Source organism: Schistocerca piceifrons, chromosome 11 (genome assembly GCF_021461385.2).
Source record: "Schistocerca piceifrons isolate TAMUIC-IGC-003096 chromosome 11, iqSchPice1.1, whole genome shotgun sequence".
Taxonomy (NCBI): Eukaryota; Metazoa; Arthropoda; class Insecta; order Orthoptera; family Acrididae; genus Schistocerca; species Schistocerca piceifrons.
Window position 1 is genome coordinate 163,368,009 of NC_060148.1, and position 23,854 is coordinate 163,391,862.

Below are 23,854 nucleotides of genomic sequence, written 5' to 3' on the forward strand. Positions count from 1 at the left end.
ATCTATTACTAACTCTTACCAGATGAAGTAACTAATAATTCCAACAGCTAGGTAAGTTCCTTGTACTTTTGAGGGCATGTATTGTCAGTACCAGAGATTTCACCTCCCAAAGTTAAGCAAAGGCCAGCCATTTTGTCTGACAGTTTTGCAGTTTTGAGCCATTCCAATATGTAAACAAGAGAGTAAAATATAATTTTCTGAACCTTATCTTTGTTTTTGCATCATGGTTTAGCTGTAGTATCTATTTTCCTGTCTGAGGAGGAAAAATGTAAATCATTTCCCACGTCTATCTTTTGAAAGTTACAAGTAGAGGTTACAACAATATGAAGACTGTCTTAACATTACATACCTAATGTACTTATCAGTATGACACTTCTGGTGTGCTGATTTCAACTGCATAGACCATGTTACAAAATACATTGTGTTTGGCTAGAGTGTTAGAGGCATTTTATTTTTAAATTCATCATGTATGGTGCCAGATATGGAACTGAAAATACTGATTAAGCTGTGATATCCAAAGAAGAATTTATCTTCAAGGATTCTTACTACACAGAAAGTATGTTAGGAAGAAAATTTATATTTTTTGTTAGCTAACTTTAACCTAAACATTTTTTCAAAAAAATATGCTGTAAAGCAAAGAATTTATGGGGAATTATTTTGTGGATGAAACAATAAAAGTTTCATTTCGTGAATAACTTACATAGTAATACATCTGTATATGAATTTGTTTATTGTCTGTTGATTTGTTTAGGGCACTCAACTACTAAGGTCATTAGCACCCAGTCACAAATGTTAGTGCACTAATAGCATATAAAAATGCAAGGGGCAGCAACAGAAAGTACGTACAAAGACACAGATAAACAAAATAAAAATTAGATCTTTTTGGACAAGTCCGTCAATGTAATAAAACTAAGGACACGAGCAGCTGCTCGAGCGTCATCAGCTAGAAGTTCCTGTAAGATAGACGGCAGACCCAGGACAACACGAAAGTAAATAAAACGGGAACAGGACAATAAAACATGGTGCACCATCAATGAATGACCACAGGGGCACTGCGGGGCGGGTTCACCGGACAACAGGTAGCGGTGCCTAAAACGGCAACGCCCAATCCGCAACCTGGCCAAACTGACCACCTCTCGCAGGGAAGGGCTTGAGGAGGTCGTCCAAGCCGTCGGGATCAGTTTGATGGCCCTGAGCTTATTTTCATAGAGAGAGGACCAAGCCTCATGCCACAATGATGAAACGTGCTGACAAAAAACCCCGCTAACATCAGTTTGTGGGACACAAAAGAACACTGTCAGAGGCAAGAGGACAGCAGCCTTGGCTGCAGCATCAGCAGATTCGGTCCTAGGCACACCAATATGGCCAGGAACCTGGAAAAAAAAAAAAAAAAAAAAAAAAAAAAAAAAAAAAAAAAAAAAAAAAAAAAAAAAAAAAAAAAAAGACACGAGCGCTGGTATCAGCTAGCAACTGGAGGGACCGTTTAATTCATTGCACGAGAGGGTGGTCCGAATATGGGCCATGGAGACACTGAATGGCACTCAAAGAATCAGAGCAGATGGCATAGGGAGAATGACGATGGCGGCATATATACTGAACAGCCTGATAGAGAGCAAAAAGCTCATCTGTAAAGCTTGAACACTGGTCAAGGAGCCGGTATTGATAGGTATCACCACCAATGACAAACGCACATTCGATGCCCGCAGTAGTCTTGGAGCCATCTGTGTAAATGACATTAGCGAGCCTCAAACGAAGTTGGACAAACCTCAAGCGGTATATTGAATCCGCAGTCCTTCTCCTTTGGAAGCGAGCTGAGTTCAAGGTGAATGCGAACCTGAGCCTGGAGCAAAGGTGGCGTTGGGCTCTCACCCACTCTAAAAGTTGTAGGGAGGGTAAAATCAAGTTGCTGAAGCAGGCGATGAAAGCTAACTCCAGGAGGTAATATGGCTGACACATATAGCCTTTATTGGCGGTTGAGAGAGCCTTCTAAGAAGAAGAAATATGTCGGGTGGTTGGCCATAAACATCAGTTGGCAGGCATACTGACAAAGCAACATATAGCGCCAGTAGTTTAGCAGTAATTCGGCAGCTTCAGCATACAGCCTCTCAACAGGGCTGGTGTAGAATGCTCCAGTCGCCAGACATAGCCCCTGATGGTGGATAGAGTTTAGACGGCATGAGGTGGACGGCTGGGCAGAAGAGTAGACAAAGCTCCCGTAATCCAGCTTTGATCGGACAATGGACCAATGTAAGCAAAGCAAGACCATTCGATCTGCTCCCCATGACGTACCGCTGAGAACACTGAGGACATTTAGGGAACGGGTACAACGAGCAACCAAGTAAGAAACGTGGAGATCAGCAAAGTTTCCTGTGAAATGCAAGCCTTAAAAATTTTGTTGCCTCAAAGAATAGGAGAGCAACTGGACCGAGATGTATGGATGGTGGAAGAAACTGTAACGCCAGAAGTTCATACAGACTGTTTTCTCACCAGAAAAACGGAAACCGTTAGCGACACTCCATGAATATAGACGGTCTAGACAACGCTGAAGACAGCGCTCATGAGACCTGTTCTCTGAGTGCTGCAGTAGATCGTAAAGTCGTCCATGAAAAGGGAGCCTGAAATGTCAGCTGGAAGGCAATTCATTATTGGATTGATCGCTATGGCAAAAAGGGCCACGCTCAAAACGGAACCCTGGGGCACCCCATTCTTCTAGCGAAAGGCATCTGACAAAACAGAACCCACATGTACCCTGAACATTCAATCCATTAAATATGGATTAATAAAAAGAGGGAGGCGACCACGAAGGCCCCAAGTGTGCATGGTGCGGAGAATGCCCGCCCTCCAACAGGTGTCTTAAGCCTTCTCCAAATTGAAGAACACAGGCAAAAAGTTGTTCATAATGAAGGTAAACAAAGTAACTAGGTGGTCACAAGCAGAGCGGCGCCTACGAAAGCCACATTAGAATTTGGTAACGAGGCATCGAGATTCAAGGAGCCAAACCAATTGAGAATTTACCATGTGCTCAATCATCTTGCAGACACAGCTGGTAAGGGAGATGGGGCAATAACTGGAAGGAAGGTGTTTGTCCTTTCCTGGTTTGGGTACAGGGACAACAATTGCTTCACGCCAGTGTGTGGGAACATGACCTTCAGTCCAGATGCAATTATAGGCGCGAAGAAGAAAGCCTTTACCTGCAGGAGAAAGGCTCTTCAGCATCCGAATAAGGATACCATCAGGCCCCGGAGCAGAGGATTGGTACCAGACGAGTGCACTTTCGAGTTCCCGCACAGTGAAGGTGGCATTGTAACTTTCACGATTCAAAGACTAGAAAGAAGGTGGCCGTGCCTCCTCTGCTTGTTTTCGGGGGAGGAAGGCAGGGTGGTAATGGGCAGAGCTCGAAACCTCTGCGAAAAAGCGGCCGAAGACATTTGAGACATCCTCAGGATCCACAAGGACTTCATTCACTACAGTGAGGGCAGAAATCGGGGAGTGGACCTTGGTGCCAGATAGCCTGCGCAGGCCACCCCAAACAACCGAAGGAGTAAAACTGTTGAAAACTTTTGAATGAGCTGGTGAAAGCCACCTAGCAAGCCTTTTTGCTTTCTTTGATAACACAACAACATTGTGCACGGAGTCGTTTGTAACTGATACAGTTCACCATTGCAGGGTGGCGTTGGAAGGTGTGTAAAGCACGTCGCCAAGCACAAATAGTGTCGTTGAATGCTGTAGTCCACCAGGGGACTGGTACTCGACATGGAGAAGAGGAAGTACGAGGGATGGAATGTTCAGCAGCAATGATAGTAACGTCCGTGAGGTATGCGACCTGACTATCGCAGCTGGATAGGTTTTGATGATGGAAGATTGCCAGGAATGTGAAAAGCCCCAGTCGGCTTTGGAGATGTTCCAGCTAGTGGAACATGGAGAAGGAGTGTGATGCAGGAGATGGATTACGCAGGGGAAAAGGTCGCTCGAGTATGGGTCAGAAAGAGCATACCAGTCGAACTGACATGCAAGTTCGATAGTGGATATTGAGAGGTTCAAGTGGGAATAGGTATGTGTTGCACCCGAAAGGAAGGTAGATGCACCGGTATTTAAGCAGATTAGATTGAGGTGGTTGAAAAGGTCTGCCAAGAGGCAGCCTCTTGGGCAGTATGCTGGAGAGCCCCAAAGGGGATGGTGGACATTAAAGTCTCCAATCAACAAAAATGGTGTAGGAAGTGGAGCAATCAGTTGTATAATGTCTACCCTAGTAAAGGCAGACGATGATTGAGTGTAAACAGTACAAATGGAAAATGTGAAAGTGGGGAGAGTAATTCGGATGGCAACTGCCTGCAGATCGGTGTGCAATGTGATTGGATCATAGTAGACACCATACCGAACCAGCAATATGACCCCTCCATGAGCCGGAATACCTGCCACAGGGGGTAGGTCAAAACACGGAGGTATAGTGTGCCAGATCAATACGATCACATGGGCATAACTTCGTTTCTTGGAGACCTACGACAAGCGGGCAGTGCATTCGAAGGAGCAATTGTAGTTCCTCTTGGTTGGACCGAATGCTGTGAATATTCCATTGAAAAAATGCCATTATGAAAACGAAAAGAAAAAAAGAAACAAGAAAAGGTCACCTCGATGGCTGCTGAGGGCCTAGCTTCGAGGGAGCACTGCTGCTGCAATCGATAGGTGGTGAGTCATGGGCCATCAACTCAACAGTTGCATCTGCCACCTTCCTGAGCTGGTCAGGAGGGGCAGCTGCCTCCGCCAGTGAAAGGCCAGATGATCGGCTACCAGCAGTGCAGCCTGGTGAACCTGAAGACGGCCAGCGACGGCAACCACTGGGTGGCGCAGTAGAAGAAATGCGCCTCGGCAGAGATGGAGAACTCTTTTCTATGAGCCATCTTTGAAGAATTACGTTTTGTCAAAAGAACAGTTGAGGCTGTGAAGTTTGTATACGCAAGAAAGGTCCGAGCATCTAATTTAGAGGTCCTTGTCTTAGCAGTAGCAGATGATGATGTTTGAGCCTTATGGTTGGCGGAAGGAAGAGGAGATGTAGATTGGGCGATCTTAGCAGTGGCCGATCTGACGACCGAATCGCTAAATGTTAGATCGCGTGTGTGTAGCTACCTCCCCGGTAGGCCGAGGAGAGGTGCGAACAGTACTGTATTTACCTGCCAGAAGCATAGTGGGCTTTCTGCCATTGAATAAGTTGTGAGCAGCCGAGGTTGACACCTCTTTCACTCGAATTTCCTGTATACTTTTCTAATCTTTGTAGACAGGGCAGTTGCAAGAGGAGGCAGCATGGTCGCCCATACAGTTAATGCAATGAGGGGATGGAGGTGGACAGTCACCCTCATGGGCAACCCTGCCACAGGTAACGCATTTAGCCACACTTTAAGAAGACTGTCGTGTATGGTTAAACCGCTGACATTGGTAACACCTTGTAGGGCTGGGTACATACGGCCGAACAGAAACGATCTCATAACTCACTTTAATTCGTGAAGGCAATTGCACATTGTCGAATGTCAGGAATATGGTTCGGGTCGGTATGAGGTCCTTGTCGACCCTTTTCACGACCCGATGGACGGCCGTCACTCCCTGATCAGAGAGGAAAGACAGTATCTCCTCATCAGTTAGTCCGTCAAGTGACCTGGTATACACCACACCATGCGACAAATTCAAGGTGCAACGGGCCTCCACCTGTACAGGAAATGTGTGTAAGAGAGTGGCTCAAAGTAATTTTTGGGCCTGGAAGGCGCTCTGACTCCAACAGCAAGGTACTGTTGCACAACCGAGTACAAGATTTCACTGGTCCTGCAATTGCATCTACATTCTTCTGAATGATGAAAGGGTTGACTGTTGAGAAATTGTGACAGATCTTGTGACAACAAGAAACTTCAGTGCTGGTGGTAGGATTTTCGGAACAGGAGTTTCATCTAGCTTTCTTTTTTGGGCAGAAGACAGGGAGGAAGAAGAAGAAGAAGAAGAAGAAGAAGAGAAATTCATTGCACATGAATCCCCCATGATTGCCAGCATCTCCGATGGTGTGCTCCTTCCCTGTGGGGGCCATCTAAAAGAGGGCACTCCTGCCTTAGGTGATTGTTCATACCTCAGGTCACACCACCCGAGAAACGGAAAGAGGGACCAATTGGCACGTTCGGAAGGTAACAGCTAAGGTTATCAACCCTCCCTGGGCCTGGCCTTTACAGGGGGTACGTGTGCGCCTGACTTGTCTGCCCAGGGCGGGGAATTACGCGTTACCCCATCACCGGCTACGTGTGCAAACGCTTGGGTCGGCCTTCAGACACGCACAGGGTGGAAAGAGAGAGGGATAGAGGGATAGAAAAAAGAATCTCAAATGCCGAAGTGGAGAATATGACACAGAAAAGAAGACAAGGAGAATAGGGCAAGGAGAAAGAGGCAGAGAGAGAAGTAAGGGCATGAAAGCGAGGAGAAGAGTGAACGCAGGGAAAGACCAATAGAGCAAGAAAGCGTGAGGATGGAGAAACAGAAAGGAAACAGGATCCTGGAGTTTTCAAACGTCCGTCTCTGGGCGAAGGCTCGATACATTACTCCCAAGAAGAGGGAATGTGAAGGGGAGGAAACGGGGAGGGAAGGATTGGGGACGAGGAGGGATGAGGAAGGGGGGTAGGGCAGCCCAGAAAGGAAGGAGAACTGCACTAGCTCGGAGCCCCATGCTTGCCATGCACGTATCCACAAAAGAGTTGTGGGCCCCCTGTGGGATCTGTATATGAAGACTGGTGCATTGTTACACACTATTAATACTAGATTTCTGTTAAAGATAATGGATAGTAAATTTGAGAGAGTGAAAGGGTAGCTACATGCAGACAGCCCAACTCGGAAATACGCAGTAACTAACAAATTAATTGTTCCAGTGCAACAACTTCCATAATGTTTAAGCAAACATTAACACCACAAACTGAATAACAAGGTTTCATAAAAAGAGAAGCAAACAGTTGAATTTTTTTACAACAGATATGACAATCTGTCAAGCAGGTGACACATAGGGTACTAATTATCTAAAGATCCTGAAACTAAAATGCACAGAGTTTTTCAAAAACACAACATAGTATTTTCGGCTCAGGGAGCTTATAAGCAATTTTAGGCAGACACAGAACTGGAGCAAATAAAAATTACTTCCGTTCGTTACAAATTTGTTAGTTTTGAATACACCTGTATTTATGTATGTATGTAGGTATCATGCCAACTCTATCTGGAGAATGCTCCGAAAAGAGCATTTTTTCTTGAGGTAAGGAGTTACTGGAACATATGGTCTACTGTTAATTGATGTGTACTACGAACTCATGTATAAAGTGTAAAAACTGTAACTTCTTCACTCCACATTAAATAATGAAGTTGACTGACAAAGTAGTAAAATGGAAAAATGGATTTATGTTGACAGGCAACTAAAATATACAGACATTAATGGTACCATTGCTGATGCAAGGGTCAGAAATTGGTAAGCAAATTTTATATTTAATATTTCCCTGCTTCATTAAACACTCACAATCTGCTGAATTGGGGATATGTGCAAAATGGATCTCTCAAATCTGGAGATCTACAAACCGACTTCGTAGAAAATTTTTCTCTGTTTAATGAAGACAAAAGTGTTCATTCATCACATGAACAAGTACAGGCTTTGCCTGGATGCTGCAGAAACATTTTATCATGCCATCATGGCTAATGAGATCTAACACATGAAACAGTGTGTTACTGTGTTCTTATACAAATTAAAGGTGATGTAAAGAAGAAAATGTCATCTCTCAAAAAAGTTGACAATTTGTTGAGATGGCTATACTTTATTAGAAAACAAGTACATTATCCAATTTCTGTTTGAAAGTATTTGAAGTGGAAATGGATTGTTATTCTTTGCTGCATGACGTGGTAAAGTTGTCATGGATGCTATTGGTGGTACAATGAGAGGGGTGTGGAAGCAGATGAAACACAGAAAATGGTATACTGGCTGAGATACAGATTTTTATAAATGTGCACAAACTCAGATTCAAGTGAAAACCATGTTTTATGGTGCTGGAAGATGGTTTATGGACAAATGAGTGAGCACAACTTACATTCATGTCTAACTTTTTGCTCATATTCGAAACTATTATTTTTTACCATAAGGTATCATAATATTGTTGTCACAACAACCCTGAAGCTTGAAAAAAACCAAAAATCTTCTCGTAACTAAGGATGCAACCCATCAAAGATGTGCTGGGTATTCAGAGGTGTAAAATAATTCTTGTAGGGATCAAATGCTGCAGATGAAGACCATTGCATCAGATGCTGGCAAGGGTGTGCATGTTTATCTGATAAATCCTGGATTGTCTGGCACTACAGAAATTTTAAATGCAAAAGGTATAAAACAATTTCTATGGCATCTCTGAAAATGCAGAAGCTATGGTAATGTTTTTGAAACCCATTCCAAAGGCTACAATTTATTCACACAATACAAAAGGGACAGCACTTTTTGTTAGAACTGAACAAATTTGAACATTAATAAATTAACCAAAGATTATTTTAAAAGCAACAGATTTTACTTATGTCTTTAGAATTGGGACCTACAACTGTGTTGCAAGATGAATCTTGCTTTTTTTATACGAAAATGTAACGTAACGAAAAATTGAGACCTACGTATTTAAATCTTATGATATACGTATAGTTTTACTTTGTTGGAGTATCAAAAACTGCATTATGAATGACACTATTTTTGTGAGTTTTGTATAGAATCTGTGGTGTCCCAAATGCAATTAGTTTTTGACTTATCTTCAAGATTTCAAGTTTTTGATACAATTATTGGACGCCTAATATAACACAGTCCTTATGTATTTGTATCTTGCAGGAAGGGTGCAACTCAAATAATTTCTGATTTAAACACAATTTTAAAAAATTGTTTCAGGTGCTATCTTTAATTGCACACAGCCAACTGTGTTAACGCATTATCGATCATTTTGAAAAGGAAATGTTACTATAAAAATTAATGGAACTCACTTTTCATACGTGTGATTGCCCAAGAGGAAAACTTGGATTCACTCTTTCCTCAGCTGAATTGTATTTTTGATTCAACTGACCTTTAATGAGTAAGTATACTGTTGTATTCCATTAAAAAATAATTTTATCTCTGTCCATTACAACTACCAGGCCTACTGATCATGCAACAAATTCAAATTATTTCCAATATCAATTGGTGGATATTTAGTGCTTCACTCATTTCTACAATGAAGTAAACAAATTTATTAACTAATTTACAGGTTATGTCACTTCTTCATTGCATTTTCTTCATACGGAATTACTTTTAGAAGCTATGCTCATTTTTTGATAATATTTCAATGCACCCTTTGGGTTATTCATTAAAATTACTTAAACTGATACCTCAGAACAAGAGTAATTAGCTTTAATGTTGGATAACTGTCGCAACGCAGCTGCACCACACAGTACTCCAACATTCTGAGAAACAATGGTGCACAGATTGCATTAACCTCTCAACAGAGCCACATTATTTTAAGACAAGAAATTAAGAATGTTCTGACATTTACTCAGCCATAACCTCAATTGGGGATCAGAATTATTTTGATAAAATATTAATTTTCTTGTGAACTAGACAACTAAAGACAATGTAATTAATCACTGAAGACTCAGCACACATTCACCAAGTTAACTGTGTTGTAAAAGGTATGTACAATACCAATCTGTGATAGCAACATCTGAACTCAGACATTGGGCTTAACAGACCAAGTATTATTTTGAACATTTTACATACTGGTGAGACAGAAATGAAAGAAAAAACAGTTTACCAGTAAAAGGAAAAAAAACGTAAGGCATATGTACCCATTTGCAGCAAGTATTTGTTTGGTATATGGTTCATGGCATTTTTCTACAAGTTTAAGTGGATAACAGATACAAATAAGAGATAATCAATGAAATGTTCTCCTTCACTATTTACAGCAGTCTCCCAGCTGGGATGACTCATTCTGTAACTGTAGAAGTCACGTGGTTTTAAGGCGAAGAACTCAGTGAGCAAGGTTCAGAGGGCATTTTCATCTGAAAAGGGAGTTCCTTGAAGGTTGTTCAATAGATCACAGAAAGGGAGAAAATCTGAGGGTGCAGGATCGGTTGAATAAGGTGAGTGTGAAATTACTTCAAAACCCAACTCCTCTGTACCATTTTTTGGTCAGCCTAACAGATGGCGGGCAGGTGTTATCCTGGAATAGTCTTCCTGGTTGTTGTTCATGTACTGCATCTGCAACACATCTCAGTTGTTGACAGTAAATGTCAGCAGTAATCAGTGGTTACATCTCAAGGACGCAATTCATAGTAAACCACACAGGTTGTACAACACTATCTTTTGTGGATGCTTTTTGTTGTTGCTTTCTTTGGGCTCAACCATTCCTTTCTTTTCCTTATTTTAGTACAAAGCCACCACTTCTGATCACCATAATGATATATGGCAAGAATGATTAGTGTTGTTCACAAGCAACTGATGGCAGGCAACCAAGGATGCACATATGGCCATCCATTTTTGTGATTTTGGTTTAGTGCATGTAGTATCTGTACACCCTATTTTTGAGCCTTCTCCACTGCACGTGAATGTCAGAAGGTCCTGAAATGATGACAGTTCATCAAATTTGCCAGTTCTCAAGAACAATAACAATGATCATTGTGAATTAATATATTTAAATGATCATCAAACTGTGAAGGTAAGTCACTAAGGGCATAAAAAAATCCCCTTAGAATGAAAAAACCATTTTCTTGCCAAGCTCTGTCCAGTGGCATTAAACATGAACAGGGCACAAATGCTTCTGGCTGCCTACAGTTTTGTTACCTCTCTATAGTGCCCAAACAGATGAATATATAAACAGTGCTATTTCTCCACTTGGCACTCCACTTTCTAGTGACCACAGTTCCACTCAGTATCTCCAAATGACAAATTGACAATATGTAAACTCAAACAGCAACAGTGAACTACAAATAAAAAATTACAAATGATAAATAAACCCTCAGCAACTGAAATACCAACATGCAAAACGAAAGTGCTAAAAACTTATGCACCAGCCTAATATTTAGAAAAACTGAAAAAATATCAGGCCATGAAAACAATTTCTTAACAGCAGCCAAAAACACTAGGTAGAAAAAGTGACCATTGAAATTAGATCCATCAGACTCAGTCAGGAAGTGTATACTTCACCAGACACCAGTTTCATCAGATGAATGGTCAAATCACAAGAATCATTTAGTGACAGAAGCAGGAAATCATCTTGTGATGATTGTAGCAACCTAATAACTAAAATACTGTGCTGACTTCACAGCATGACAAATATGCAGTACAAGTGGAGAAAACTTATTAGCATCACATTGAAACCTTCATCTCCCTTTACTCAGTAAACAACACTGTTATGGTGTTAAAAGAAGTACAGTTACAAGAACTGAATCTTAGCTTAGCAACAAAAAACTGTGTCCTAGTAATAAATGATGCCTTGGGAGTAAAACTGATTACAAAATGGGGAAACAATTAATACGATGTCCCACAGGGTTCATCATTTGATGTATACTGAACTACATGAATGTTGTGCTAAAACCATTGGACGTGCCTCCAAAATCTGCAATGCTTGCTGATGACACGAGTACACTGATAACTGGCAAACACATTCATAATAGAAACAGCCAGGAGAATAATGGAACATGCTTGCAACTGGTGTACAGCAACAGAACCAAAATTCAAACTTTATACTTTCATAAACACACATCGTGCAGTTCCAAACAGATCCAAATGACACAGATACAAGGGACGAACACTGGATGAGGATCCATGCGTTAAGTTCTTGGGCATTCGAATCGGTAATAGATTAAGGAGGCACCAGCATGAGAATGAGTCAACCAAATAGCTCATACTTTTCTGCCTTGCCATTAATGAATGTTCGTCCAGAGTGTCAACTTGCAGAAATGCTTCCTAGCATGCTTTCACTCAGTACTATCCAATGGGATAATCTTATAGGGCATGGCAGCTATGAACAAATTAGTATTTATCCAACACAATCTTGTAGTAGGAATGTGATATGAACACCTTGCATAAACCTCTTCACTGACCTAGGGAATCTTGCACCTTCATGTCACTACATAACTCTTGGTTTTTACATTAAGTAACTAATATTTTATTTATTTCTAGTTGGCTGTGCCAGAAGATAATTAAAAAAAGTGAAAAATCCAAAAGAAGCCATCGTAATTGCCTCTAGGTGAGTAACGCTGAGGGAATCTACAAGTTTACCAATTTGTTGACCCCATTTCAATATGAAATCCAAGCAGACACCAAGGAACTGTATGCAGTATGTTTCACTCAGAGTATGGCCAATAATGTCTAGTAATTCCAGTAGCAGGTCATTTCTGATTACTTTACATCTTATAAAATGAGTCTTCAAGGGATAAGACTTTAACTGGTAGCTGCAACATTAATAAGGGTAATGTGCTGTGCAATATGGGACAAGAAGTTTGTTGGTAGTGATCACGATTTATTATTCAACTTATGTAATGTGATTAACAGTTTAGTGATACCATCACTGAATTGAATCTGAGGAAAAGGGAGTTCTGTAATAAACAGAAGTAAGTTGACATTATAAGAAAACACACAAATGGACCCAAAACAGCAGAGATGCAAAATTATCGGAAACAATTTTTCATATGGTGCACCACTGCACATTGGAACCTGCACGAAAGAGCACTTCTTAACAGTAATCTGCCTGAGGTATTGATCAGCTATAATGGTCTGCCGACCTAACCTTGAAATTTGCTTCATCTCACAGTATGATATCTTTTTTTATTGGTGGGAGTTTGTGGAAGGCTCCACCTATGTGCTTCCTCTTCCAACAACTTTGAACTATGATGCTACATGGCAATAGCAGTGAGTTTCCTAAACTGACATGCTTGTAAATGCATGGGTCAAGTCTGAAGAACTTGAAAAGAATTGATATTTGTGATCAGTAAATGATGAATCTGATCCTAAACACAGCTGTGAGAAGCACATTAATGTTGTATGTGCAGACACAAATTGTACACAATGGGAAAATCTTATAGTTCCTTTGTAAATAAAGGCTTTTCAGGAATGTATAGAAGTAAAAATCTGACCCCAATTCTATATCTTTATTTATGACAAAGTTATAGTCCTGTGAAATCTGATGATTTTGATCACCCTGAGGAACTGATCATACAGGTATAACTTCTTTCAGTAAAATATGATAACCTTAATTTGTCTTGATGGGTTGCATTTATTATTGAATGTTCCAGAATTTTTGTCATTAAATTTGCTTTCAACACTGTACCTCTGCTGTGGCTAGAGATGGGGTGTTAATCATATCCATTTGTTCACACTTCGATTTACACATTGCATTCTATAAATGATGTGGATGGATGTGGGATGAGCCAGGGTGCAGATCTGAAGGCAGAAGCTCCCACAGGAATACTGACAACCAGCTGCTAGTGACTAGTGCTAATCTACTCACACTGCTAATTATGGGAACTGCTAATAGATTATTTTGTATGTATTTATGTATGTACGTGCGTACGAACATGTACATTTACTACTAAAATATCACTGTTACTCCTACTACATTAGTCAGCTACTTACTTTACCTAGTATCTACATATACATCGATACACCGCTATCCACCGAATGGCGCGTGGCAAAGGGTACCCCATAACCCTGATGGTCATTTCCTTTCCCATTCCACTTGCAAATACGAGGGAAAAAGACTGTATGTGCCTCCATATCAGCCCTGATTTCACGAATTTTATCTTTATAGTCCTTATGTGCAATGTATGTTGGAAACAACAAAATCGATCAGCAGTCAGCTTCAAATGGCAGTTCTCTAAATTTTCTGAATAGCATTCCTCGAAAGAACGTCACCCCTTTGTCTGGGAATTCTCATTTGAGTTTCTGATGCATCTCTGTAACACTTGTGTGTTGTTTGAACCTACCAGTAACAGATGCAGCAGCCTGCCATTGAATTGCTTCTCCAACAAAGTATTACATTGCTATCTTGCTAGCTTGCTCTTGCTAACACAGAATCTTGTTGGCCAGCATCATTATTAAGCCCTAGCATTTTATGCTACTGAGACCACAAAGACTGCATGTCACTCTTGCTGACAGAGCTAATATGTTCACTGCACAGCTGCATGTGCTACTCAGGATCACTGTTATGGTCACACATCCCATTCATAGACTTGCTCATGTGTCCACCACTATTTAAGCGGAGTTACGTATTTGCAAAGTAACAAGTGGGGTACACATCAGTGATTTCAGTGCCAACCACATGACATGGATTTCCAGAACACACAACCAGCAACACACTGTTCTGCCCACTTGCTGTGGGAGCAGCACTCCATGCAGTGGACATTATCCCTGAACCTCTGGCCCTTGTGCCATGGAGGCATCTTGTTTGACCTGTGATCTCTTGGGCTACATGCGGAGGCCTTTTGTATCTGTATGATTAGTGGTCACTAACTACAATCCAGCCACTTTTCCAACTACAGCTATGCTCTAGAACACCCTACAGTTTGTTCTTTTAGCCAAACTCCCCATATGCACATCCCTGACTTCTATGCATGACATTCTCATTTCTATGAAACCCTTCTTGTGGAACAACACTACTACTGTTTCACTTACTGTACTGTCTACTTGTGATGCAAATGCATCCCTTTAATTAGTTTAAAATGGCATAATATGAGGCTCTGTGACATTAAGTCTTTGCCTGTTAGCTGTGAATCAGCTACACTCCTTTACATACTCCCCAACTTGTCCATAGCATGATAGTTTGGTTCCTTGACCTGTATGCTTGTTTGAAGAAATCAACATTTCAGTGCATGAAGAATCCTTTATAACTGCAGGAAGTTTATGAACAATGAGATCAAGAATGAGCCAGTACCAAAATTTCTGCAATTGTGTTGAATACTCCCAGTCTGTCCAATTTCATTCCTGTGACATGTTTATCAATGTGAGCATCTCTTTCCCTTAGCAAGGTCATAAAGCATATTTCAAAAAATTAGTATTTCTTCTTTAGATCTGTCAGGACTCAAATGGTGAGGCCACACATGGCTTCATCTATGTACAATCATTCACCAAAGCCATACACAGAGTTTTTCTACTATTGAAAATTTTGTAACTAATACAACAGGTACCACAGAAGCTGCCACAATATGTACAGATTGTGGCCAAACTATTAGGGCTGATCTACAACACACCAATTTTATCTCTTTTTCAAAACACAAAAAAAGAATAACTATGATTCACATAAGAGATAAGAACAGCCAATGTTCTTTTGAATTGTATTTATCAGGAGTTACTGAAAGGAGGAATATTACTCTAATGACCTAGACTACTACAACTTACACTTCATCTAAATGTTAATGTTGTGACCATCACACACAGCCATTATACAGTATAGTTGATATCAACATGAGCTATGGAAAACAGGATTATACTCACCACCAGTCCCTTTCCACTTCTATTTAAAGCAGTCAGCATTCAACAGGTGATATGAAAGTCAAGTGCAAGAGTATAAGAACACTCTACAATTACGAACAGCAACAAGTTCCAGAAAACTGACAATCTGTGACAATTCCACTGAATGCATCTTTTACTCTACACACTTAAAAGACTTATTACTTAACTACAAACAATACATCTGAGATGTGAATACTTACAATATTCTCAGTTACATTCATTTCCAAATTTAATTCGGGATCCTCCTTGATAAAATCAGTGGGCCAAGATATTCCCAACGGATCTTTAACAGTCTGAAAGAAGAAAACAATCTGAATTATATCTGCTTGCTAACTTCTGTGTGTATGACACAGCTCTCAATATTCCTTTCTTATGACTATCATCCAACTTTGCAGTGATTTTTATCAATTGGGAAGAGTGAGTGTCTCAATGCATCCAAATCAGTTCTTATTGCACTGATTTTGTTATCAGCGATTGTGTAGTATTTATTTGGCATACTTTCACTTTCTATTCCTGTCACATAATCTACTCTGATTTCAGAGGCCCTATGGCCTGCTCTATAGAGTGGTCATACTCCCATATACAAACTTGATATGTGTGTGTGGCAACAATTAAAAAAACTCAGATAATATAGAGATGAAAATAATCTAGCTGTAAACCCATAAACAGCACTTTTTGGTCATTTATCAAATGAATATGGCATTCCACACATTATCATCAAAATTAACCAAATTTAATGCTATTTACACAGCTTCTTTCTCTGTCACCATGTATTTTCAGTGCCTGCTCTTTAGGAAACAATGCAAATTTATCTCATGTGTACTGGAGGAAAATCATAATGAATTACATACACCCAATGCAGGGTTTCAGTAATGATGTAAATACTACAGTGAATAGTGACTGGGAACTCTACAATATACCCATCACGTATCATAGTTCCCCATCATCTGTTACAGCACTGTGACACAGAGACATGTAACAAGATTAACAATTACTTCCAAGAGGAAGTCTTCCTTGCTCTGTTGACACCAAATACATACTTAAGGCATTCATTACATAGAACCATAATAAAAAAAATTAATGCAAGGGTAATGGTTCATAAAGATTTGCTTGTAACAAGTGCTGTTAAAATACTATTGGTAATAACCTACAAATGACACATCTAACTAGAGTCAACTGGACAATCACAAACATTCTTGAAAATAGCTGGTACCATAGGTTACAATTTTACACTATCCATGATAATTTAGCTCTAATGCCCCATATTTGTGTCATGACATTCTTACAACACTTCCTCCACAATACAGTGCTTGTGTGAAAACTTACATTATGCTCAGACCCATCAGCATGTTGTTTCAGTTCGGGATCTTGCTTTACCCAAACACTAGGGCCTTCAGTCTTTTCCGTCTTTAATGTGTCTTAGAGAGAGAGAGAGAGAGAGAGAGAGAGAGAGAGAGAGAGAGAGAGAGAGAGAGAGACTGACTTTTAAACAGATCTTGTGTAGAAGCTGTTATGGAAATAACAATAATAATTTTATATATATATGATATGGTTATAATAGAGGGAAACATTCCACGTAGGAAATATATATCTAAAAACAAAAATGATGTGACTTACCAAATGAAAGTGCTGGCAGGTCGACAGACACACAAACTAACACAAACATACACACAAAATTCAAGCTTTCGCAACAAACTGTTGCCTCATCAGGAAAGAGGGAAGGAGAGGGAAAGACGAAAGGATGTGGGTTTTAAGGGAGAGGGTAAGGAGTCATTCCAATCCCGGGAGCGGAAAGACTTACCTTAGGGGGAAAAAAGGACAGGTATACACGCGCGCGCACACACACACACACACACACACACACACACACACACACACACACACACACACAACACAAGCAGACATATATATATATATATATAATTATTAGTGTTATGGCCATAACAGCTTCTACACAAGATCTGTTTAAAAGTCTCTCTCTCTCTCTCTCTCTCTCTCTCTCTCTCTCTCTCTCTCTAAGACACATTAAAGACGGAAAAGACTGAAGGGCCTAGTGAACTCCGCCAAAGCCGGTCCCAAGCCCGGTTGAAAAAGGAGGAGGGGGAGGAGTAACACCTCGTTAAAAAACCTTGGTTCACCTGGCCCGGGTGATAGTACCTCGTGAGGGTCCCTAGCCAGGGAAACGGTGAAGACCTCAACGGCAGTGAAGGCGGTGATGAAGATCATCAGAACAGCGGAACTGGCGGAAGAGGCAGGCTTTTATATAAAAGCACCAAACTGTAGCGTCTGTTCCCACAGTGGGCGGCTGCAAAAGGCGTCTGTCCCACATGTTAGTGGCGGCCTCACTTATAATTCTAAGCTAAATGCTTGAATTTTTATCATTGAAAGGATCAACTACCTTTCCCCAAACCAAACTTTAACCTAAGACATGATGGTAAATTTCAAAATGGAAACTACTCCAGGAAGTAACCAACCTTCCATCGCTATTCATGGCGGTGCAACTAGGCCTTTGGATTCTGGAGAGCCTAGAACATCATGTAAGGAAGAGTCGGAGCTTCCGAGTACTACTTCAAAGATAAGACCCAAGAAAAAACACCTACTGGGGACTCTGAATATCAACACACTTATGAAAGTTGGAAAACAAACACCTAACGGACGCTCTCAATCAACGCAACATACTTATATTAGCTCTTCAAGAAACAAGGTATCTGGACGAAAATGCATTTGAATCAGGTGGATACAGGATCTACAAAGGAAAACCAGCCATTAAAAATTCCAATAATACGACTATATTAGGGACCGCATTTATGGTCAAACAGCAACTTACGGAATCAATAACTAATTTTAGCTTCCCATCAGAACGAATTTCATTACTGACGTTCAAGTCAGGCAATAAACGCTACACTATTATAAATGCACATGCACCTATTAACCAACATAACAGAACAAATGTTGACAAAGTGGAAGATTTCTGGGAAATGCTTGAACACGAAACATCCATATTACCAAAGGAACATATAAAAATTTTAGTGCGAGACTTTAATGCACAAGTTGGCAAAGAAATAAAATTTAAATCAGTAGTTGGAGATTATCCAGCACATGCAAGAACCAACAGAAATGGGGAAAGACAGATTTTTGTAGACAGTTTAATCTAAAATTAATGTCGACATGTTTCAGGAAACTTGCAAGAAAGAAAAAGATGTGGGTATCACCTAATCCAAATCAAGGTGAATATCAGTTGGACCATGTGGCAATAACGACTCGCAACTAGAAGGAAATCTTGGATGTCAGAGTGAGGAAGGGCCTAAACATAGACTCAGATCATTATCTGACAGAAATAAAGACCATGTTCCAACCAAACAAACCTAAACCAAAACCAAGAAGATTTCCAAGAGTAAACACTAAATTTCTCCTGCAAAAGCAGGACAAATTCTGTCTATACTAAACACAAGAAAAATGGATAATTGGGAAGAAATTAAAGAAACAATGATAGAGTCAGTTAAAGAAATGGGACAGCCACGAAGAATACCAAAACACAGATGGTGGAATGAGCTGTGTGATGAAGCAATTGACAATCGACTAAAGGCATGGAAAAAATGGAACAGCAATAAGAAACACGAATACTGGGAAGAGTTTAAGGAAGAAAGGAAAAAGACAGCAAAAATCATCAGATCAATGAAAAGAAAATATGACAAAGACAGATTAGAAGAAATGGATTCTGATTTCAAAAGGAACAACACTAGAGACTTCTATAAGACTTTCAGAGAAATTTTAACAGGATTCCAGTCACCAAGTTTACATTTTAAAGATAAAAATGGAAAAATGGTTTTAAGCAATAAAGAGAACAGCCAAATCTTAGCTGAATACTTTGAAAATCTATTAAATTGTGAGGAGCCTAATGACAGGTTACAATTTCAAAAACCACAACATGAAAATCCACCATCGGAACCACCTACAGTAGAAGAAATAGAAAAGATTATCAAAGCATTGAAGAATAACAAAGCACCAGGTGAGGATGGGATAGTGGCAGAAATGTGGAAACTAGGGGGCTTATCCAAATGTCAGAAAATTCACAAAGTAATTAAAGACATTTGGACAAAAGGAATCATACCCAGTGACTGGAAACAAGCATTGATCCGCCCTCTCCATAAAAAAGGAGATGAAACAGACACCAACAACTACAGGGGCATATATCCTTGTTACCAGTGACATACAAAATACTTTCTAAAGCACTTTTAAATAGAATAGAGGAACAAGCAGGACCTAATATAGGAGATTATCAAGCAGGATTTAGAAAAGGTAGATCATGTGCAGAACAGATTCTTAATTTAAAAACAATTTTGAGAGTGAGAGCTATACAAAATAAAAATACACTAGTTACTTTCGTAGACTTCAAGAAGGCCTACGACTCAGTTGACAGACAAACACTATTCCAGATACTTTATGAATCAGGGATAGATGAAAACACCAGAAGACTTGTTGAACAAACGCTCACAGATACAACATCAAGAATTAAGTTTCAAGGCGAAATTTCTGAACCATTCAAAATCAAAACAGGAGTTCGACAAGGTGACGGACTGTCCCCAATTCTCTTTAACTTGGTTTTAGATAAAGTAGTAAAAACATGGGAAAACACATTAAAAAACAGAGGCACAAAGGGTATAAGCATGGGCCAAGGAAAGAACAAATTTGAAGTAAAATGTGTAGCCTTTGCGGATGATATGGCTTTGATAACTGAAAACCGAACAGACGCAACAGTTATGCTTGATATGTTACACGAGATTGCTGAAAAGACTGGGCTAAAAATATCCTACGAAAAAACCAAGTATATAGAACACAAACATAATACAGAAAAGTTTATGAAAACAAAGTATGGAAAAATTAAAAGAGTTGATAGATTCAAATACCTGGGGGAGTGGATCCAAGCCAATGGACTGGATAACACAACAAATAAAGAAAGAATAAAAAAGTTGGAATCTGCATATAAATTAACACAAAACTACTACAATAAGAAATCAATATCCATACAAGCAAAGATTAAACATTATAATTCAGTTATTAGGACACAAGCAACATATGGATCAGAGTGCCTAACATTGAATAAGAAAGGCGAATTAAGAGAACTAGAAAAAAGAGAGAGAGAAATATTAAGAAAAATTCTAGGTCCTGAGAAAAACAAGGAAAACAGGTGGATTAAAAGGAGAAATGAAGACCTATACAAAAATACAGAAAAGATCACAGATACAATGAGGAAGAGACGGCTAAAATTTTATGGACATTTAAAAAGAATGGAAGAAACATGAATTACAAAGAAAATTTTTAATTACGTTGGTAAGCTGAAAAACACCGTAGGATGGATAGAAGCAGTAAAGAAAGACGCCAACAAAATAGGTGCTACAGAAGAAATAATACGTGACAGTAATAACTTTAGGCTACTTATAGAAAACGCAAACTATGAAGAAGATGCGCCAAAACCTCAACCCAAGAGAGTGTGGACAGATGAACAGAGACGAGCAGTTGGCGAGAAAATGAAGAAGTACTGGGAAGAATGGAAGAAAAAGAAACACAATAAGTCTTAAGTTGTATGTGGTCCATAGCTGGCCACATATATATATATATATATATATATATATATATATATATATATTAGAGGGAAACATTCCACGTGCAAAAAATACATCTAAAAACAAAGATGATGTGAGTTACCAGACGAAGCGCTGGCAGGTCGATATACACACAAACTAACACAAACAAACACACAAAATTCAAGCTTTCGCAACAAACTGTTGCCTCGTCAGGAAAGAGGGAAGGAGAGGGAAAGACGAAAGGATGTGGGTTTTAAGGGAGAGGGTAAGGAGTCATTCCAATCCCGGGAGTGGAAAGACTTACCTTAGGGGGAAAAAAGGACGGGTATACACTCGCACGCACACACACGCACATATCCATCCACACATATACAGACACACGCAGACATATTTAAAGACCACTTTAAATATGTCTGCTTGTGTCTGTATGTGTGTGTGTGTGTGTGTGTGTGTGTGTGTGTGTGTGCGCGCGAGTGTTTACCCGTCCTTTTTTCCCCCTAAGGTAAGTCTTTCCACTCCCGGGATTGGAATGACTCCTTACCCTCTCCCTTAAAACCCACATCCTTTCGTCTTTCCCTCTCCTTCCCTCTTTCCTGATGAGGCAACAGTTTGTTGCGAAAGCTTGAATTTTGTGTGTTTGTTTGTGTTAGTTTGTGTGTCTATCGACCTGCCAGCACTTCGTTTGGTAAGTCACATCATCTTTGTTTTTTATATATATATATATATATATATATATATATATATATATAAGAAACAGGCAGTGAGAAAATGTGGTGCCACAATTCATATATTTGAAACCAAAGCTTTGTTTATTCTTGAAGGCAAGCACAACAGTGTGTGACTGACCCCAAAATATCAATCAAAATTATTTCTTACATACCAAGCAGCAACCAGCATAAGCTGTAACCATACATATTACAAAAGTGGATGTGTTTTCCGTCACCTCTTAACCACTGGTTCGACTTCAATGAAGCCAGGTACACATATTACTATCTAAACTAAAATACTAAGAAAGTAAGAACCAGCAACCTCCTATGGAGGTGGGCAGGATGTGACAAGAGGAAGGGAAGAACAACAGACAGAGAGGGAGATGGCAGGAACAGATGGACAGAGAAGCTAGCAGATGGACAGAGGCAGTCGGCTGATTGAAGGCACCAAACTACTAGATCTCTCCATCCCTACTTCCTCAAACAGGCAGGCAGGTCTACATGATTGTTGGTATGAGACAGCCTACCACAAACAATCCAGAGGAAGAAAACCCAAATGTCTATGAAAGGTCACAAACCAATATAAGGAACAAAAAGAAAAAAGGGAAACAGAGCACTGAAGGTAGGCAAGGTGCCCCATTTCGGGAGCAGCAAGAAGCACCACAGAGCAGGAGCAGAATGCAATGAGGGGACATACATCCCCAGGCCCGCCATTTACCAGAGGTACTTCACTCAGAAACTGCCTCGGAATGACTATCAATACGGACAGGGCAAGAGAAGTACAGAGACGAAAGATTAATGTGAGAGGAGGGAAGAAAACTAAAAGAGCAGGTAGGCTGAGAACCAGGCTGGTCCACCAAGCCCAGATAGCAGCAGCCTGGTCTCGGCAGAAGAGGCAACAGAGTGTTCTGGTTCTGCCAACCCCTCAATGAGCTGATAAGGTTCAGTTGCCCTCCCTTAAAGAGAGCGACATAAGCCTTCTTCATGAAATAAATGTAGAACTAAGTCAGCCACTGAGGCATCATCTCTTAACACCAGGGGTAGTGAGTTAAGGAGTTTAAGATTCTGCCACAGGGTGGCTAGGTTGAACAGCACAGCAAAATGTAGACCACTGTTGAACAAGATTGATGACAGTGAGGTGGCACTGGAGGAGGTGGCCATGAGTCAACCAGATACAGCTGATGTGGAGCCACCAAACGATGGTTGAATGCTTGTGAGACGCTTGCTTGGAGGACCTCCATAGATTCGTAGTCTCCTTATCACTGGTTGTCTGAATTCAGTGATTAATTCTGTAATTCAGGTTCCTAAAACTTGGGTGTAATGCCGACCAGAGGTTGTTTCCAGAATACTAATTACCAGAGCCAGTTTACTGGTAGCCCATATGGGCAAGCTGTCAGCAAGTTCATTCTCAGAGATCCCAACATGACCCAGAGTCCAAACAAATATCACTAAGCATCCACATTGCTCAAGGGAATACTGGTTAGCAATGACTAAGGGATGCTGAGGGTAATACTGGTTGAAAGCTTTCAAACTGGTCAAGAGGCTGCTGCAGATGAAGGACCCACCAGTGGAGGGAAGAATATGCTCAAGAGCACAAGAGATGGCTACCAACACTACAGCTTCCAGCAAGGAAGGCAGTTCAGTATGACCCATGACAGTGTAAGCAAGCCCGTGATCAGCAACCATCAAGCAATCAGTATAGACTACTGCTGAACTCCAGGATGTACCAAGGATGGACAAAAATGGGTGGCAGAGGGCCTCAGGAGGGACCGTGTCTCTCGGACCTCATGATGGGTCAAGACAAAGCTGTGACCAATGGGTTCCCCACAGAGGTGTATGTGAGTGGGCCTAGAGGAGAGGTGGAGGAAGAAATAACTGGAATTCGGAGGGGAGGGACAGTGTGTGGACTGCGATCAAAATCCCTGACCCGGGTCACCATTGTGGAAGATGGGTTTCCGTGTTTGGAAAGAGGGAACGATAGTTTCAATACTGAGGAGAGTTGCAAACATAGGTAGCATAAGTGAGAAGCTGTTGTTGGCACCTGATATACAATGAAT

The 23,854-nt window shown here is 40.4% G+C and overlaps 1 protein-coding gene across 1 annotated transcript in view; it reads right to left on the bottom strand.

The window, feature by feature from the left end:
- LOC124719986 (zinc finger protein 737-like) overlaps window positions 1–23,854 on the bottom strand; it is an 88,343-nt gene that overhangs the window by 40,716 nt on the left and 23,773 nt on the right. Inside the window, exon 4 of the mRNA XM_047245213.1 lies at window positions 15,706–15,798. Within this exon, the coding sequence (XP_047101169.1) occupies window positions 15,706–15,798 (93 nt within the window). The remainder of the gene's footprint in view (window positions 1–15,705; window positions 15,799–23,854) is intronic.